A 16,803-nucleotide genomic window follows, 5' to 3' on the forward strand; every position below is an offset into this window, starting at 1 on the left:
ATAACAGTCCAACCCAGTTATGATTCAGATACTCATCTAAACATTTCTAACGCTTCCACCCTTGCTGGCCCTGCACATGTAGAATAGGATACAAGTAAAAACAAAAATCAGCAACACTACAAAATGTCACCAACCAGCTTATGCAGTATGTTCAACCTCTGAAGCCCTGGACAGTGTTCCACCACCTTCAGAGATGTACTTGGTAAAGATGGAAAATGGGCCTGTAGGTAGTGGTGCCCAGACTAAGGAACTTCCTTCTGCAAGCCACCCTGAGAGCCTTTAGGGCTGAAGTATAAATACTGCAAATAAATAAATAAATAAATAAATAAATAAATAAATAAAATATTATCTTCTCTCTTGAGCATTAGAAGGTTGACAAAGGCTGCATCCACACTTCAGAAATAATGCAGTTTGACACCACTTTAACTGTCATGGATTATTGCAATGGAATTCTGGGACTGGTAGTTTTGTGAGATATTTAACCCTCTCTGTCAGAGAGCCCCACTGCCACAGCAAACTACAAATCCCACGATTCAGTAGCATTGAGGCATGGCAGTTAAAGTAGTGTCAACCTGGATTATTTCTGCACTGCGGATGCAGCCAAAGGAGCATATCATACTGTTCAGCTGTTTCAGGTTCCATTTGAAAACCATTTCTCCTGTACTCAGAAAGGTGGTGGAATGAAAAGATAATCTTTTACACCACCGCTACCCAAGAGCTAGTCTACACATAAGTGTATTATGCAAATTGCTGCAGGTTTTCACACATTCCCTTTGACACTTAATTGTTTTTGCTTTCCTGCGCAAATTCACATCTGTTCTCCCTTTCTCTGCTGAAAATGTGCAGCCATGTGAATCTGTGCAAACTAGACTGATGGCCACATGTTCAGTTACACACAACTTCACTGATACTCTGCTAAAAATGGAAATCCTTTTTCAGCTGAGTTTATGGAGTTTTTCAGATTCACAGAAGGCTCAAATGCCTCCAAATTGTGTGAGGCCAGATTAGAGTCTATTAGAATAGAATGAGAGTATTTAAATCGTGTAGACCTAGGTTTGCCCTGTATGTGAAGGAGGCACTAGACAGACTTGCTTCAAGGCACCCAGTCACAGTTCAGAGAGACAGTGAAGGGGGTCTGTGCAGGGATCAGAAAGTATAAAAAGCAAGAGTGTCTGTCTGAACGGAGAGACATGGTTGATAGTTGAGAATCAACAGTTGGAGGAATCAGAGGAGAGAGTTGGTTAGCAGTGATGGTGTACTGGGTGTCTGAATTGTTTGAAGGAAAAGGTCTGACATAAATCAAGTTGAATATTTTTATATGTTTGGAACTAAGACTGGAACTTGTTAAAGTATTTACTGTTCTTTACTATTACTATTAGTAAAGTATGTGCTACAGATCAGAATAAACCACATTAATTCTCCTTTTAATTTGTTAACTCTGAGTGGCTTCATTCACTCTAAGTCAAGGGGTGGTAACACTTGCCATAAAGAAAACTTGGGCCCTATACAGACAGCCAAAATAAAGCTGCTTCAAGTCACTTTGGAGATATGGTGTTTCAATGATGCATCTGTCCTAAGAGTCTGGAAGCTGCACCAATGCTGCACTCCAGTCCTTAGGACTGGAGCGTGGCTTTGGTGCAGCTTCTGGACTCTTAGGATGCATGCATCATTGAAACACCCTATCTCCAAAGTGACTCGATGCAGCTTTATTTTGGCTGTCTGTATCAGGCCAAAGCGAACACACACTAATCCACTGTGAAATCATCTGGAGACCCAATCACCCCAAATCCAAGGAGGGATTCTGAAGGGGGACCTTGGGCTAGAGTGAAAGTGGCAGGCATTCAGGATCTGTGGGGATAGCCTTTGGAAGGTCAACATCACACCTAGCTTCTCACTTTCCACATGGCTATTTCTTTGAATGCTGCTACATAGCCATCTACATCTTCTGTGAGCTAGAGGCAGGATGGTTTAGTGGTTCGAGCATAGGACCAGGACTCTGGATTTTGGGATTCAAAGATATAGCCTTGTTAGTCTATTGAATCAGTATGTAGAGAGATCTTGTAGCACCTTTGAGACTAACTGAAAGAAAGAAGTTGGCAGCATGAGCTGGATATTGGGGTTTGAGTCATGGCTTGGCCATGGAAAACAGCTGGGTGACCTTGGGAAAGTCACACACCCCAGAAAACTTATGATAAGTCCACCTTAGGATCACCATGAGTTGGAAATGACTTGAAGGCACACAACAACAACAACAACAACATCTATGAACACCATTGAGGGCAATAATTACAGAAGTGCATAATATAATAAATAAACATGAGTTTAGTCTATTCGGGGCCATCCCTGCTCTCCTGGAGGGATGAGGCTGCTGAAGGGGCTGTGAGATACTCTGGAGCTCTTTCTGTGCCTTCAGAGCAGGAGGTCTGGTTGTGCAGGAACTTTCCTGGATGGCAGAAGTTTTCCCCATTGCTGTTGCTACTGCACCTATAATGCTTGGCCAGCCATGAGGTTGAAAATAAGGCAGTTTGGAAACTTACAGGGGGCAACTGAAAATCTGCAGAATCCTAGTCCCCCTCCCCCCCCTTTTTTTATCTTGCCAGAACACCAAATAGAACTGTTAAGTATACCTGCTTGAGAACTGATGTAGCAAATTCCTTCTTACTGGAGGCCATAATTAGGGAAATAAAAAAATATATAGCCTTTTCTTCATGCTTACTGTCCTGATCAGCTCAGTGTGGTTCTTCTACCAGAGAACTCCACCCCTACCCCCCTGTGTTAATGAAGAGCATTTCCAATCTGCCATTCCTCAAACTCATTCCGAGAAGAAGAAATTTGGGATGCTTTCATAAGTGTCTTCAAGGTTCTGTTTCAAAAATTATTTGTATGCCTGAATATAATATAGCCTTGGCAACAGCCATGTTTCATTTCTTTAATTTACCATAAAGATAAGGCCATTTCATGTCAAGAATCTGCTGGGCCTGTTTCCCCCTGTTCCCATGAATAAAAGTGTGTTCTTAACAGATGCCTGTTAGCAGCTGCCAATCATCAGTTTTCCCTTTGGAAACTAACTTTAGCCAACTCCTGCTGATGTGCGTTTCCCATGACAGACAGGGTCAGTATGTTATTTCTAAGAGCAAAATATGTTAACATTTAAATTGCTATAATATGGGTCAGTGTGACATCATTACCCAGATGAGGATTCCCCCCCCCCCCCCCCAATATTTCTTATGAATGTAGCCTCAGAGATAGAATGGTAGAGCAGCTGCTTTTAAATCCAACCAGCCAACTAGCATTCTGCTTCAGCAATGACTCTTTGAAAGGGAACTGCTAGGAATCAAATTCTAGTGTGCAAATGCTGCGTGATTATAGTGTACAAAGAGAACGCAGGCATGTTAAGAGTGGACAGGATGTTGGTCCTGTTTTCACACACTGCTGGTTTCTGGATCAGGTGTATGTGCAGCTGCCTGGTTGTGATGTTTAAACTGTGTGCCTCCCTAACCCACAAAGAACTGTTGCTTGGGTTTGCTGCCTCAGGAGAGCATGGGCACATTCTTGGCTAGACAAAAGTTCTCATCCAGAGGAGCATAAATAATTTTGAGTCCAAACAATCCTACACTCTCATCCTCATGACAAGCACAATGATCCAGGCCTGACTCAGCATCAAGTCTTTCCAAAAGCTATTCCAGCAACAGGCTGGGATCATTGCCCGGCATCCAGCTGCTTCTTGTTGCAGAATGGTAGCAATGAAATGAATGATATCGGAAAGGCAGAATGAATGGAGGAGGTCTTTATTCATTCACAATTTGAATGACATTTCCATTTCCTATTCCTTAGGAATGGGATGCCCTAGTAGTACCAGTTGGAGCAGATTTGTCTTTATTCTGCCATATATGTATTTTGCACCTAGAAAACATAATGTACAGAGACCCTGACTAGAAAAGAAAGTGTCTTGTCAGTTGTACATAATTTATTTTTTTAAAAGGTGATGGATGTGAATCCTGGCTTTGGTCTTTGGTCTTTTTTCAAAAGCCTTGATATTTTATTCTAGGAAAGTCAAGACAAGCTGTTATTCAATGACACTCTGTCCATGCTCAGAGGCACAATTCTTTATTATGAAACTGCTGATCCCTGATTTGTGGAGTGCTGGTCCCTGGCTTGTGGGGTGAAGGTTTTGTGTACTGTTGTGTTTGTTTAAATATTGATATTCTACCGTTTTATTCCTACAAGGCAGTTAATAACTGTACATAAAACATAAACACCAATAATATTACATTAGAAAATTAGTTCTGAAATCAGAAGCAATGTTAACTCATGAAAGACACATATAAAGATTGGAACACTTCAGGGAATGCATTATAAATAAGTCTGCATTAACGTGTTACTGAGTTGCAGAAAATGTGGGGTAAACCTTTCATAAATAAACAAAATATTTGAGGGGGAGAATTTCTGGAGACCACTTGAAACCAGGCCACTTATTTTGTTCAAAATGCATCCAGGGATGGCTTCTTCTTTTACCAGTCTCTATTTTTCTTATCTTTTTTTCATTTTGGTGGCCATTCTTTTTAATATGCTGGGGATAGTTGGTGAGGCTGTCTAACCTGCTCTTCCTTTTATTTTTGTTTTGCTGCTGTTTATGTTTTCTGTTGTAGGAGGCACAAATGACTAGAATAGGATTCTGAAGCAGAATCCGGTTCTTTCATTGCTCAGGCTTTATTGTATTGTTTATAGCAGCACACTGCTGCAACCCAACACTGCATTTTTTTTCCAGCCTTCCTCAGCTGCCCTCCCATTGCCAATAATAAATAATAAAATAAAACTTTTATTTATATCCCACTTTTTGTAAAAACAATAAAAGCAGCGAACAACATATAAAATCATACAATAGTGCTAAAAAGAATCCAACTAGAGAGAGGATGAAGAGGAAAGGAGGCCTGGGTGAACACAAAAAGACTTTGTAAAAACTCTTTGGCCCGGTACATACCGGCCCTTTGCGGCATCATGGTGACGTGCTAGGGTTGCTTCTGTGCGGCGCTTACACACGCCCCTCAACCCTAGCATGTGATGAGGGCGTCACAATGGTGGCACCCACCATTGTTATGCAAGTGCCATGTGGCATCCACACAGTACCGTGTGGCGCTTGCGTAACAAATGTGCCAGTGGCGCACTGTGGCGCACTTGTTATGCCACAGCTGTGGCATAAAAAGAACCCAGTTTTCACGGGTTCTTTTCACTCCACAGGGAAGCCGCGCAGTTTGGTGGCTGCGGCTTCCCTGCAGAGGGAAAACAGGCGCCGGCTTTCCTGTGGAGGGAAAACAGGTGCCTTTGTTAACTAAAGTGTGGCTATATTTAACCTATTGGTATAACATACATGAGCAATGTTTTCTAAACAGTTAATATATATTTTTAAATTACGATATTAAAAATTGTCAAATGTTTGCTAAGCTTTGGGAATCTGGGGACAATTTTTGGCTCCAGAAATGAGCTGCAGGCTGCACTAGCCTCCAAAAACAAATGCAGAAGTGTCCAGAATTGCTGCTCTGGGAAACCTCCAGGAGCTAATTGGAGTTTGTAAAAGGTTTTATAAGGGTTTGGAGGACAAAACAAAACATGGAGTGTCCTGGCCTCAGAGCTGACCCAATCTCTCCCTCTTACCTCAGCCTTCTGTTCCAATTCTGGCCACATGCATCCTGCTATGCTGCCCGCTATGTCTGCTGATGTGCCATGGCTGAGTTTGCTCACTCTGAGAACAAGGAGCCCAGCAGTCATATGGCTGGGCACCTTGTTCTCAGAGTGAGCAAACCCAGCCAGCAGCAAAGGTATTGGGTGGCACAGAGGGATGTGTTTTAAACAGCTCCCCAGCATCAGAATGGAGGGCTACTTCCAGGAAAGATCCAGAACAAGCAGGGACTTATTTTAATGTATTTTAAGAGGTATACCTCAGTTCTAGTTCTGAATGGGCCAAATGTCACCCAGTCTGTTCACACCATAACTGGGGTTTGGTTCTGCATCATCCAGTCCCCACCAAGAGACAGGGGCAGGTGGTGGTTTTATTTGGCATGTACAGAAAGGGCTTGAGTCTTGTTTTCAAGAAGAGTCATACCTCTAGGGAAATTCCCAGAGCTGGAGTTCTGGTTTTTAGGTGATTTTCTTTTTCATCTACAGGGGCTTGATGACCACAAAATATGTCTAAGCTTGCCACACACAAGTTACATGGTTCCCACCTCTGCACTGCAATAACATAATCAGATAAAATTAAAATAAATGAAAATTTGCCACACCAAAGGCTGACAAGCACAATTAAAAGCATTTAAGTATCTTAACATTAAAACTTAAAATGCTGAGGAAGACCAGAAAATAAAAAGATACATACCTGGTGTGACACCACTTAGGTTCATTCTTCAACTGTGGAACCATCATTGAGGAGGGCAACTGTACCCATTGTGTCTTATTTTCTGTGACAGACCTGATACTCAGAAGTACATTCAATATATCCAATGTAGCCTACTTCCTACTAAATGTGTTTAGGATTTCACATCTTTTCATCTGTCCATAAGCCTTCTTACTGTTCAACTCCTCCCTGCCAAAAGTTTCAGATTAGAAGCATATGTTATCAGTTTTGAAACTCTGCAATATTTCATGGGCAAATCTGAGGGGGGCAAAATGGCAAAAGAGAAGAATGCAGATTAATTATACACAAAAATACATATTTGCAATCTTATATTGCACTTACAACTTCAGTGTATGTGTAGCTTTTTTAAGGTTCTAGATTCTGATTCCTCCATTCTGTGAAAAGGAGATTCACTTGTCCCAAAAGTATCAAAGCATTCAGAAGCCCTGCTGGGAATGTTGTAGTTCTGAAGAACTTTCATTTGCTTTCAAAAATAGACATTTTTGCTTGTGGTTGTGTCCTGACAAATTGTATTTGTATAACATTTGAGGAGTTGAGCTGCTCTGCTCCCACCCCTTGTTTTGCCATTTGGATCAGGGAGGGTGTTTGCTTTTGTAGCTGGAGCAAGCACTGCGAGGAGAGGTAGAAGGAAGCACAGTGTTCCAGCAGATGAAGCAGCAGTTCAAAAAGGACGAGAAGGCATACAAGCGCAAGCTGCAAGCCTTCCAGGATGGGCAGCAGCGCCAGGCTCAGCTAGTGCAGAAGATGCAGAACAAGGTGGGTGGCAGCACCTTGGCCAGGTTTCCTGAAAGTGAAAATGGCAGGTTCTCTTAGATGGATTCCATACAGACCAAATTGTGAAAAATTGTGCAGAAAGTCTTCTTTAACTCTGGATTAAAAAAATATAAATTGTTCATGCCCTTGGCTTTTTTTTCCGTCTCTGAGGGCCAGTTACTGGTTTATTTACTTTATATATTCATGTATACATCTAGAAATTTTAGTCAAAAAATTGATCCAAAAAATCAGAATCAACTTATCCACAGGCCAATGTAAGTACTATATTTTCACTCTTATAAAAAGGGAACCATCCCCTGGTGAAAGGCAAGAGTGTAATCTGTCCTGGAAGCACTGACTCTCTACTCTCTCTCTCATCCATCTAACCTATAGCCTGAGCACAAACAGTTATGCCTGCTGGGATTTTGTAAATTCTTTAGGATTCTTTTCCTTTGCTTCATTCTTTAGATCCTTTGTTACATGCCCATAAAAGGTTGAGTATACAGTGGACCCTTGTTATACACTGGGGTTTGGTTCCAAGACCCCCCATGTATCACAAAATCTGTGTATGCTCAAGTCCCATTAAATATAATGACTTAGCAAAATGGTGTCCCTTATTTAAAAAATGGAAAATCAAGGTTTGATATTTGAAATTATACTTTTTTGGAACATTTTCAAACCGTAGATGCTTAAATCCGTGTATAAAAAATCAGTGTATAAGAAGGGCCGACTGAATATGGTATTTTCAATTCAGGTTGCTAGATGTACAGTAATCAGAGCTTGGAAGATTATTAATTTTTAAAAGTAGTTTGCTGCACAAGAAACATTGCTTTAAGAAAAGTAATCTGTCATTGTTATTGAAAGAGTGACTCATTATGTAATGTGTTCCTAGCGTCCATATTACTTTTTTTAGTTGCTCCTCCAAATGACACCCAAAAACAATGTCTCAGAATTAGCCAGTAAACATTACCAGTTCTCATGTTATCTTTTTAAAGGTAACATTGTTATTTGCAAGGCATGACTTCCAAGCTGTGATCCAAGCTAAGAATAATTTACAGTTTTCCAGAACTCCATAAACATAAATGTGGAAGTTGCATCATTCTTTGGGTCAGTCAAGGCTAAAATGGAAGTGTTCCTGGTTATTTGCAATACTAATCTGGTAAAGGCAAGTCATTGAAGCCTGTTTTGTGTGAGTCAACATTCCTCTAGAAGTGTTGGATTTGCAGTGTGGAAGCACTCCTGAGCTGAGTTTTGCTTCTGGATATTCAAGTGGCATCTGTGGGAAGGCTTGTGCTCCAGTTTCTGGACAATGCATATCTGGCCATGGTCATGCCAAATTAATGCTTTCATCACAACTGGATTCTTTTAACACACACTTCCTAGGAGGCTGCTTTTGGAGAGTGGCTGCAGACTTCAGCTGACTGTATCCAATTAGTTGAGGAATGATGCAGCACCATCTTCTAGTTCACGTTTGACTCAATTCATTATCCTCATCATTACCATTAAAGTCTTAAGCACTGCCTTCTACCACAAGACCCCACCAACACTCTAAAGTCAGCTACGGGTCTCATTTTACATATTTGCTATCATTTGAGCCCAAGACGAAGAGACTTCATTATAGAGGCTTCAGTATTACTAGACCTAGGCTTTGGAATGCCAGCCCAAGAAATACATTTAGCTCCCTCCTTTGATGACAAAAGTCAAAACTGAAGACTGCTGTTGTTCCATGAGGCTTTCAGCCTATTTTATTCATAGTGTGGGATGGGAAGCCATGTTAGCTTGTTGCAGAAAAAACAACAGTCTTGTGGCACCTTTAAAAACTCACATATTTATCATACACTACAGCCCACATCATCAGATGCTGAGGGTGGACCATAGTCCAGAAGAGCTTGTGTGTTTGTTAGTCCTTAAGGTCCCAAAGCATCTTTGCTGTTTATGGATAATAATGTGTGCTGATGTCCCCCACAAAACCTCTTCTTGCTATTTGGATGTATATTATTTGTTGTCTTCTGTGTTTTAAAGCTTGTTCTAGTTTTATGTATGTGTTTATGGATTGTGGTTGTTGTTGCTGTTGTTGTTTTTACATTTAGTTGAATTTGTTATAGTAATAAGTTCCCTTGAGTACCTCATACTGATGGAAAGGCAGGAAATAAACATTTTTATTAAAATAATGTGAACAGAGCAGCGGGGTTTAACTTTAATTCTGCTCATGAACTGGATGAACAATTTGCCTTGTGAACAAAAACAATCAAGGATGGAGAAGAATTGGGGTGACAGAATATGCTCAGTGATCACATGTGGGTGGTTTCTTCAGAAATATGCAATAGTTTATATGTAGAGCAAGACATAGTGAGTTTTTTAATTATACTGTAAGTTAAAACATGTAAATCTCTGTACTTTAAGGGCAGAATTTGAGGAAAGAGGCACTTTTGATCAGCTGCACCTTCAAGAAATCCCCATTAAATCTCATCAGTTGTATTTGATGACAGCTTTCACAGGAATCACTCTGGACTCTGGAGCTGGGGACAGGAAATTGAAGACTGTACACAAACTGACATTTAATAAAAAGACCCTGCCCCTATTTCCTCTTTAACTTATGTGTACAGTCTATTAATTAATATTAATTCTGAATAGCTAAACTGGCGAATATATTTGGGAGGATGCTTATTCACTCTTAAGTGCCAGCTTTGAATTTACTGCAATACATTTCATAAGATTTGAACTTTCAGAGTCTGCCAGTTGGTGGGTTTAGAATTTGGTAAATTCTTTCACATAATGTCTGCATAGGATAAAGTTGGTGACTACTATTAGCATGAAGATTTGTAAGGTTAATATGAAGGTGATTGCTGTGATAATGCAACTGAGCAAGTGGCTGTATGCTTTAGTTTCTCTTTGTCTTTTTTTTATTTTATTTATGTCTGTTTTCTATCCTAGTCTCCATTACACAGTCCTGTCATAGTCTAGTTTATGTACATGTCCCTGTTCAATATCTTGGTAGAAGTCTAAGGAGTTTTTATATTTCACTTTAAAATTAATTGAAAATCTATTAAAGCTTTTTGGCAAATTCCCCTCAGCCTTGTACATCAGGGTTTAATTCTTGTTATTGTCCTAATATAGTGTATGAAAATGATCTTTGCATTTTCAATTCTATGTAGAATTAAAACTGTAAAGATAATTTTTGGACCCCTTATATATTAAACCTGTGTCTCTTTTACTCCAGGTAAGTAGCCTTACCTGGGCTTCTACTTCTTTCATTTCATCTTTCTTATACTGTCTTATTATTTTTGCCTTTACGTAAACATTTGTCCTTTCTATTCCATGGCTTAGATGTTGCAGTACAAGAAAAAATGTGGGGATCTGGAACAGCAACTGTTGGGGAAAACATCTGAGTGTGAGCATCAGAAACAGATGGTCTGTATGCCTCCCACCCACCCCCCATGATGTATATGATAATGATGAGCCATGTGGCTGTTTAACTGTTAGCACTGTGAGCAATTTGTATATCACTGTTCACCATACCATGCACATTTAACTGGAGTTAGCACTTGGCAGACAGCCTAACCTAATGGCATATTTGATACAAATACTCTTTGTATAGTTCACATTAATTAATGCCTCTCATACATATTTCATGAATATCTACAAGTGTGGGCAGTATGGAGTGTAATATGGGCTATAGAAACAACTAAACTGAAAAGTGCTTTATTACATGAAAGACATTTTGAGTGTACAGCACTTCTCACAGCTGGATATGAACTCTCATTTATGGCTAAAGCACTTGAGTAGAATTTGCTTATTTATTCTTGCATTACATAGCTGCCACATAACAGAAATTCTTTGAGTAGCTTGCAAGCAAATATAGCATTAAAATATAGTATAAAACTGGTTAAATTAGAGTAGAAAATGCCAACGTGCTGAGTTCCCATTACTCTCATTTGGAGTAGGAATTGGATTTGGGACAAAGCAGGTAAGAGTTTTCCAAGCTAGAAATATAGTTAAAATGTTTTAAAGAGTTTTAGATTGAGAAGCCCAGAACCTGAAATGTACATTTAAAAATAAAAGTTACTTAAAAGGATTAATAGAAAGGTTTTTGCTTTGCTGTCCAAAAGACCAGAAAGATGGTGCAAGATGATCATCTCTTGGGAGGCTGTTCCATATAGTATTGCCTGATCTCAGGTCTGGCCCTGAATCTCTCATTCTTATGGGATATCTCCAGGCAAGTGACAAGAGTGCAAATTCTCCAGGATGGTTTTCTTTTCTTCTTCTTCTTTTTTTTTTTTTTTTTTTTTTTTTGGGAGGGGGTCAACACCAGGCAAGAAGAAAGGGCTGTGAGAAAATTTCTGGCACAGCTAGTAGAGCACTGTGTGCTCTGTGTTGTTTGATTTCAAGTCATTTCTGAGTTATGGTAACCCTAAGATGAACCTATCACAGGGTTTTCTTGGCAATTTTGTTCAGAGGGGTTTGCCATTAGCATCCTGTGAGGCTGAGAGACTGTGACTTGCCCAAGGTCACCTAGTGGGTTTTCATAGCCAAGCGGGGATTTGAACCCTGCTCTCCAGCGTCATAGTTCAATGCTCAAACCACTATTCCACAATGGCTCCCAGTAGAGCACTTGTTGTTTGTTGTTAACTGCCTTCAAGTTGATCTCAACCCATGGGGACCCTGTGAGTGAGACATCTCCAAGACTCTCTATCCTCCACTGCTCTGCTTAGTTCCTGTAAACCCATACCCTTGAGCTCCTTAAGAGAGTCCATCCATCTAACATAAGGTCTTCCTCTCTTTCTACTTTCCTCCACCTTTCCTAGCATTATTGTTTTTTTCCAGTGAGTCATGCCTTCTCATGATGTGGCCAGTGTGTGACAACCTCAGTTTTGTCATCTTGGTTCCCAGGGAGATTTCTGGCTCGATCTGTTCTAGGACATTTGTTTGTCTTTTTGGCACAAAAACCCTCTTCTTCAGTGAAACACCTCAAATTAATTTATTAACTGTCCAGCTCCCAGATTTATACATGGTAAGAGGGAAAACGGTAGCTTGTATGATTCTAACCTTTGGGCTCAGTTGTATATCTTTGCATTTTAGGATCTTTTCTAGTTCTTTCATAACCATCCTCCCCATTCTTCTGATCTTCTTCTGATTTCCTGGCTGCAGTCCCCATTCTTATCAATGTTTGATCCCAGGTATGAGAACTCTTTTAATATTTCTATTCTTCATTAGCACTCTGGATCATAAAACATTACGCCTTACCATAATTCACATCAGAGATACACAGTAACATTTATAGAAAGTGCAGAACATCACCGAAGCCAGGCAAGCACATCCTGATCCCAGATGGACAAATTCCAAAAGCAAGGTTGAGCAGTCCAGAATGAGAGCCAGTGAAACTCCACACAATTAGCAGATAATGGCCTAAATGCAATTGCTAGCCTCAACTAGAACCAGTGAATCTGTATTTTACTGAAATGTTGAGTTACGAGTTCCTATTGATTCAATTGATCTACTCCTGCATTCACTAGCAGTTCTCAGGATACAAAAAAATGAAGGAACAGAATTGTTCTGAACACTGTCTGGCCAGCACTGACGCTTATGCTGTATATTGCTGCTTCAGATCCTATCCAAGTTTCAGCATTTACATATTTGTTGTTCTTCTCCCATTGGTGTTCAGGAAATCTTGTAATATGGCTATAGTCATAAAATTTAGTTTGGTAACTTTATATCAGGGTAACTGTATAAATGAACAAAGTTTGTTTATTTGTTTGTTTGTTTTGCCACAAAGAGAATATTTTTTAGCAGAACTGGGAGAGCTACAGTGGTCTAGTGGTTGGGTGTTGAACAAGAATTCCAGGAGACCAGGGTTTTAATCCCACATAAAGCATGGCAACCCACTAGGTGACCTTGGTCAAGTCACACTCTCTTAGCCTTAGAGGAAGGCAGTGACAAACCTCTAAATAAATCTGGTAGGGCTGCCATAAGACAGAGTCATAAAATCAACAACAAATGTAAACTGGCAAGTAATGTTGGGATAAAAACTACAAAGAGAAATTTGTATTTTCTATATATTTTTTAAAGAACTGCTTTAGCAGTAGATATAGAGGAAGGTCTTATAATTGCTGAGGGAGAAGGGAAAATAGAATCAGCGGCTGAATATGAAAGAGGTAATGAAGGGAGAAGTGGTGGGGGAAAAATAGTGTCTTGAATTCATGAGGCCTATAGAAGCACAAAAATATAGGATATCTAAGTGTTAGGGTAAAGAAATATGGAGTATATTTACTAAAAGTCCTGTTCAGAGCACCCTTAATTGCTGAAGGATTAGCTGCTACTATTCTTCCACTGCAAGCAAAAAAGACTTTCAATTTTTATTCAATACAGTATAAGCTTTTGTGAACTGCAGTCTACTTCATCAAATGTAATCATCTAACTTTTCTTCCAGGCTTAGAAGATTATATATGCAAGTGCTAATATATGTTAAATTTTGACTGTGCTTCTATTACCATTGCTGCTCAATCCCGCCTGTTTCTTCTTTCTTAGCTACAGATGAAGTTAGATTCAACAGAATCGCGTTTACGCCGCTTTGAACACGATCATAGTGCAGAACTGGAAAGTACGCTTGTCCATCTGGAGGAAGAGCAACAGAGGTAAGATTTCTTTTTTGCTTTGATATGTTGTTGATTTTTTGTGGTATATTCCATTAATATCCTTCAAGTTACTGGCATCCAGGATGGTTTACAGTAAAAGTCTGATACTTGTCTGTTTAGCATCTTAAAATTGTACTTTTGATCTTTTATGCATGGAAAAAGCTTGTGCCTATTGGCTAGGAATGACAGGAGTTGCTGTCCAGCACATCTGAAGGGCACAAAGTTGGTCTTGCTGCTTCAGATTGAAATGTATGAATATAAATAACTGATTATTCTTTTCTTTTCTTTTTTTGTAGCAGTGTTCCTGTGCTCTGTCATTGACAATGATATGCAAAATGATCTAGGAAAGACAGAGTTTCCACTTCCTAGAAAATCATGAAAATGAAAATAGATTAGGGAAAGACAAGAAATTTGTGAAAATTCAGTGGAAATCAGGATAATTAGAATTAAGATGAACTTTTATAATGGATTTCCTGAATGTCACTGCAAAAGGAGACCCAGCACTTGTGGCGATTTCAGTAGAAAAGTAATGTAGTGTAATGATGCGCTTACTCCATAATATGATTTTGAACATGTTCATTGAGTGGCTGTTAACAGTAAAACAGAATAAAATGAAACTGTATATGATTATTATGGATCAGCTGAGAAGCTTTAATTTGTGAATTCACACAAACTGGAATAAATTTCAGTTGATTTAAAGGTATGAATATTTTGGGAGGGATCAAGCAAATTATGGCTAACTGAACTTAATAGTCAACAATTGTTACTTCTAGCCAACTTTGAATCCAGCCCTGTGATAATACTGCCATAGCCTTCTCAACATTTAAAAAAATGATAGATTTAAAATAGATTTTATACACAAAGCGATATTAATAAAAGGAAAGTAGTTTTATTTATGTTTTGTTAAATTTTATTAATTAAATTGTTTATATCCCACCATATTTTATAATATCTTAGGGCAGTGTACAGACGAAAAGCAAATTTGAAAACTAATTTAAACAAGGAAGAGGCAACAAGGGCATCAGCTATTTTAGATCTGATCCTAACCAACAAGGATAACTTGGTTAATGGGGTGCAAGTGGTTAAATCATTAGGTGGAAGTGACCATGTTCTCCTGGAGTTTGTAATACAGTGGAAAGGAGAAGTCAGGCGTAGTCAGACACACATTCTAGATTTTAGGAGAGCAAATTTCAGTAAACTTAGAGAAGTATTGAGGGCGATCCCGTGGTCAGAAATACTAAAAGATAAAGGAGTTCAGGACGGATGGGACTTTCTCAAAAGGTAGATACTGAAGGCAAATTTCAAACAGTTCCAGTGAGAAAGAAAAATGGGAGGTGTCTCAAGAAACCAGGATGGATGACTAAGGAACTTTCAACTGAGCTAAGGTTTAAACCGAGCATGTATAAGAAATGGAAAAGGGGGGAAATCACGAAAAAGGAATTCAAAGAAATAGCAGGCATGTGTAGGGGTAAAGTCAGAAAAGCTAAAGCACAGAATGAACTCAGGCTTGCTAGAGAGGTTAAGAACAACAAAAAGGGCTTTTTTGGATATGTCCTCAGCAAAAGTAAGAAGAAGGCAATGGTAGGGCCACTGCGTCAAGAAGATGACAAAATGCTAACGGGACAGAAAAGGCAGAATTACTCAATACCTTCTTTGCCTCAGTCTTCTCAGAAAAGGAAAAGGGTGCTCAACTTGAGGATAATGGAGCAGAGGACAGAATAGGGGAATTTCAGCACAGGATAAGTAAAGAGATAGTAGAGGAATACCTTGTTAATCTAAATGAATTTAAGTCTCCAGGACCAGATAAACTCCATCCAAGGATATTAAAAGAACTGGCAAATGGAATATTGGAGCCATTGGCAATAATCTTTGAAAACTCCTGGAAAATAGGAGAAATCCCAGCAGACTGGAGGAGGGCAAGCATAGTCCCCATCTTCAAAAAGGGGGAAAAAAGAGGATCCCAACAATTATCATCCAGTTAGTCTGACATCAGTACCAGGAGAGATTCTGGAGCAGATTATTAAACAGAGAGTCTGTGAACATCTAGAAAGCAATGCCATAATCACAAAAAGTCAACATGGATTTCAGAGAAAGAAGTTATGCTATACAAATCTGATATCTTTCTTTGATAAAATTACCAGCTTGGTAGATGAAGGGAATACTGTGGATATAGTATATCTTGATTTCAGTAAGGCCTTTGACAAGGTTTCCCATGACATTCTTGCAAACAAGCTTGTAAAATGTGGGTTAGATAAGGTAACTGTTACATGGATTTGTAATTGGTTGACCGGCCGAACGCAAAGGGTGCTCAACGATGGCTCCATTTCATCCTGGAGGGAAGTGATCAGTGGGGTCCCACAGGGCTCTGTCCTAGGCCCAGTGCTATTCAATATCTTTATCAATGACTTGGATGACAGAATTGGGAGCATACTTATCAAATTTGCAGATGACACTAAATTAGGAGGAATAGCTAATAACCCAGAGGACAGGATCAAAATTCAAAATGAATAGACTAGAAAGCTGGGCCAAAGCTAACAAAATGAAATTCAACAAGGAGAAATGTAAGGTATTGCACTTAGGGTGGAAAAATAAAATGCACAAATATAGGATTGGGGACACCTGGCTGAATGAAACTACGTGTGAAAGGGATCTAGGAGTCCAAGTAGACCACAAGTTGAACATGAGTGAACAGTGCGATGCGGCAGCTAAAAAGGCCAATGCAATTTTAGGCTGCATCAATAAAAGTATAGTGTCTAGATCAAGAAAAGTAATAGTGCCACTGTATTCTGCTTTGGTCAGGCCCCACCTGGAATATTGTGTCCAGTTCTGGGCACCACAATTTAAAAAGGATGTTGAGAAACTGGAGCGTGTCCAAAGGAGGGCGACTAAAATGGTGAAGGGTCTGGAAACCATGTCCTATGAGGAATGACTTAGGGAGCTGGGGATGTTTAGCCTGGAAAAAAGAAGGTTAAGAAGTGATATGATAGCCCTGTTTAAATATTTGAAGGG

General features: G+C 39.5%; 1 protein-coding gene across 8 annotated transcripts in view; it reads left to right on the top strand.

Moving 5' to 3' along the window:
* CROCC2 (ciliary rootlet coiled-coil, rootletin family member 2) overlaps positions 1 to 16,803 on the top strand; it is a 137,693-nt gene that overhangs the window by 24,770 nt on the left and 96,120 nt on the right. For 5 of the 8 annotated variants that reach the window (XM_089509291.1, XM_089509297.1, XM_089509294.1 and 2 more), the window contains exons 4-6: positions 7,007 to 7,165; positions 10,490 to 10,573; positions 13,688 to 13,794. In XM_089509291.1, coding sequence (XP_089365417.1) covers positions 7,007 to 7,165; positions 10,490 to 10,573; positions 13,688 to 13,794 — 350 coding nt within the window. The remainder of the gene's footprint in view (positions 1 to 7,006; positions 7,166 to 10,489; positions 10,574 to 13,687; positions 13,795 to 16,803) is intronic. The other 3 variants (XM_089509295.1, XM_089509298.1, XM_089509296.1) reach the window with 3 other exon arrangements.

This window comes from Sceloporus occidentalis, unplaced genomic scaffold, assembly GCF_023333645.1.
Source record: "Sceloporus occidentalis isolate IW3139 unplaced genomic scaffold, rSceOcc1.0.p SCAF_2, whole genome shotgun sequence".
Classification (NCBI taxonomy): Eukaryota; Metazoa; Chordata; class Lepidosauria; order Squamata; family Phrynosomatidae; genus Sceloporus; species Sceloporus occidentalis.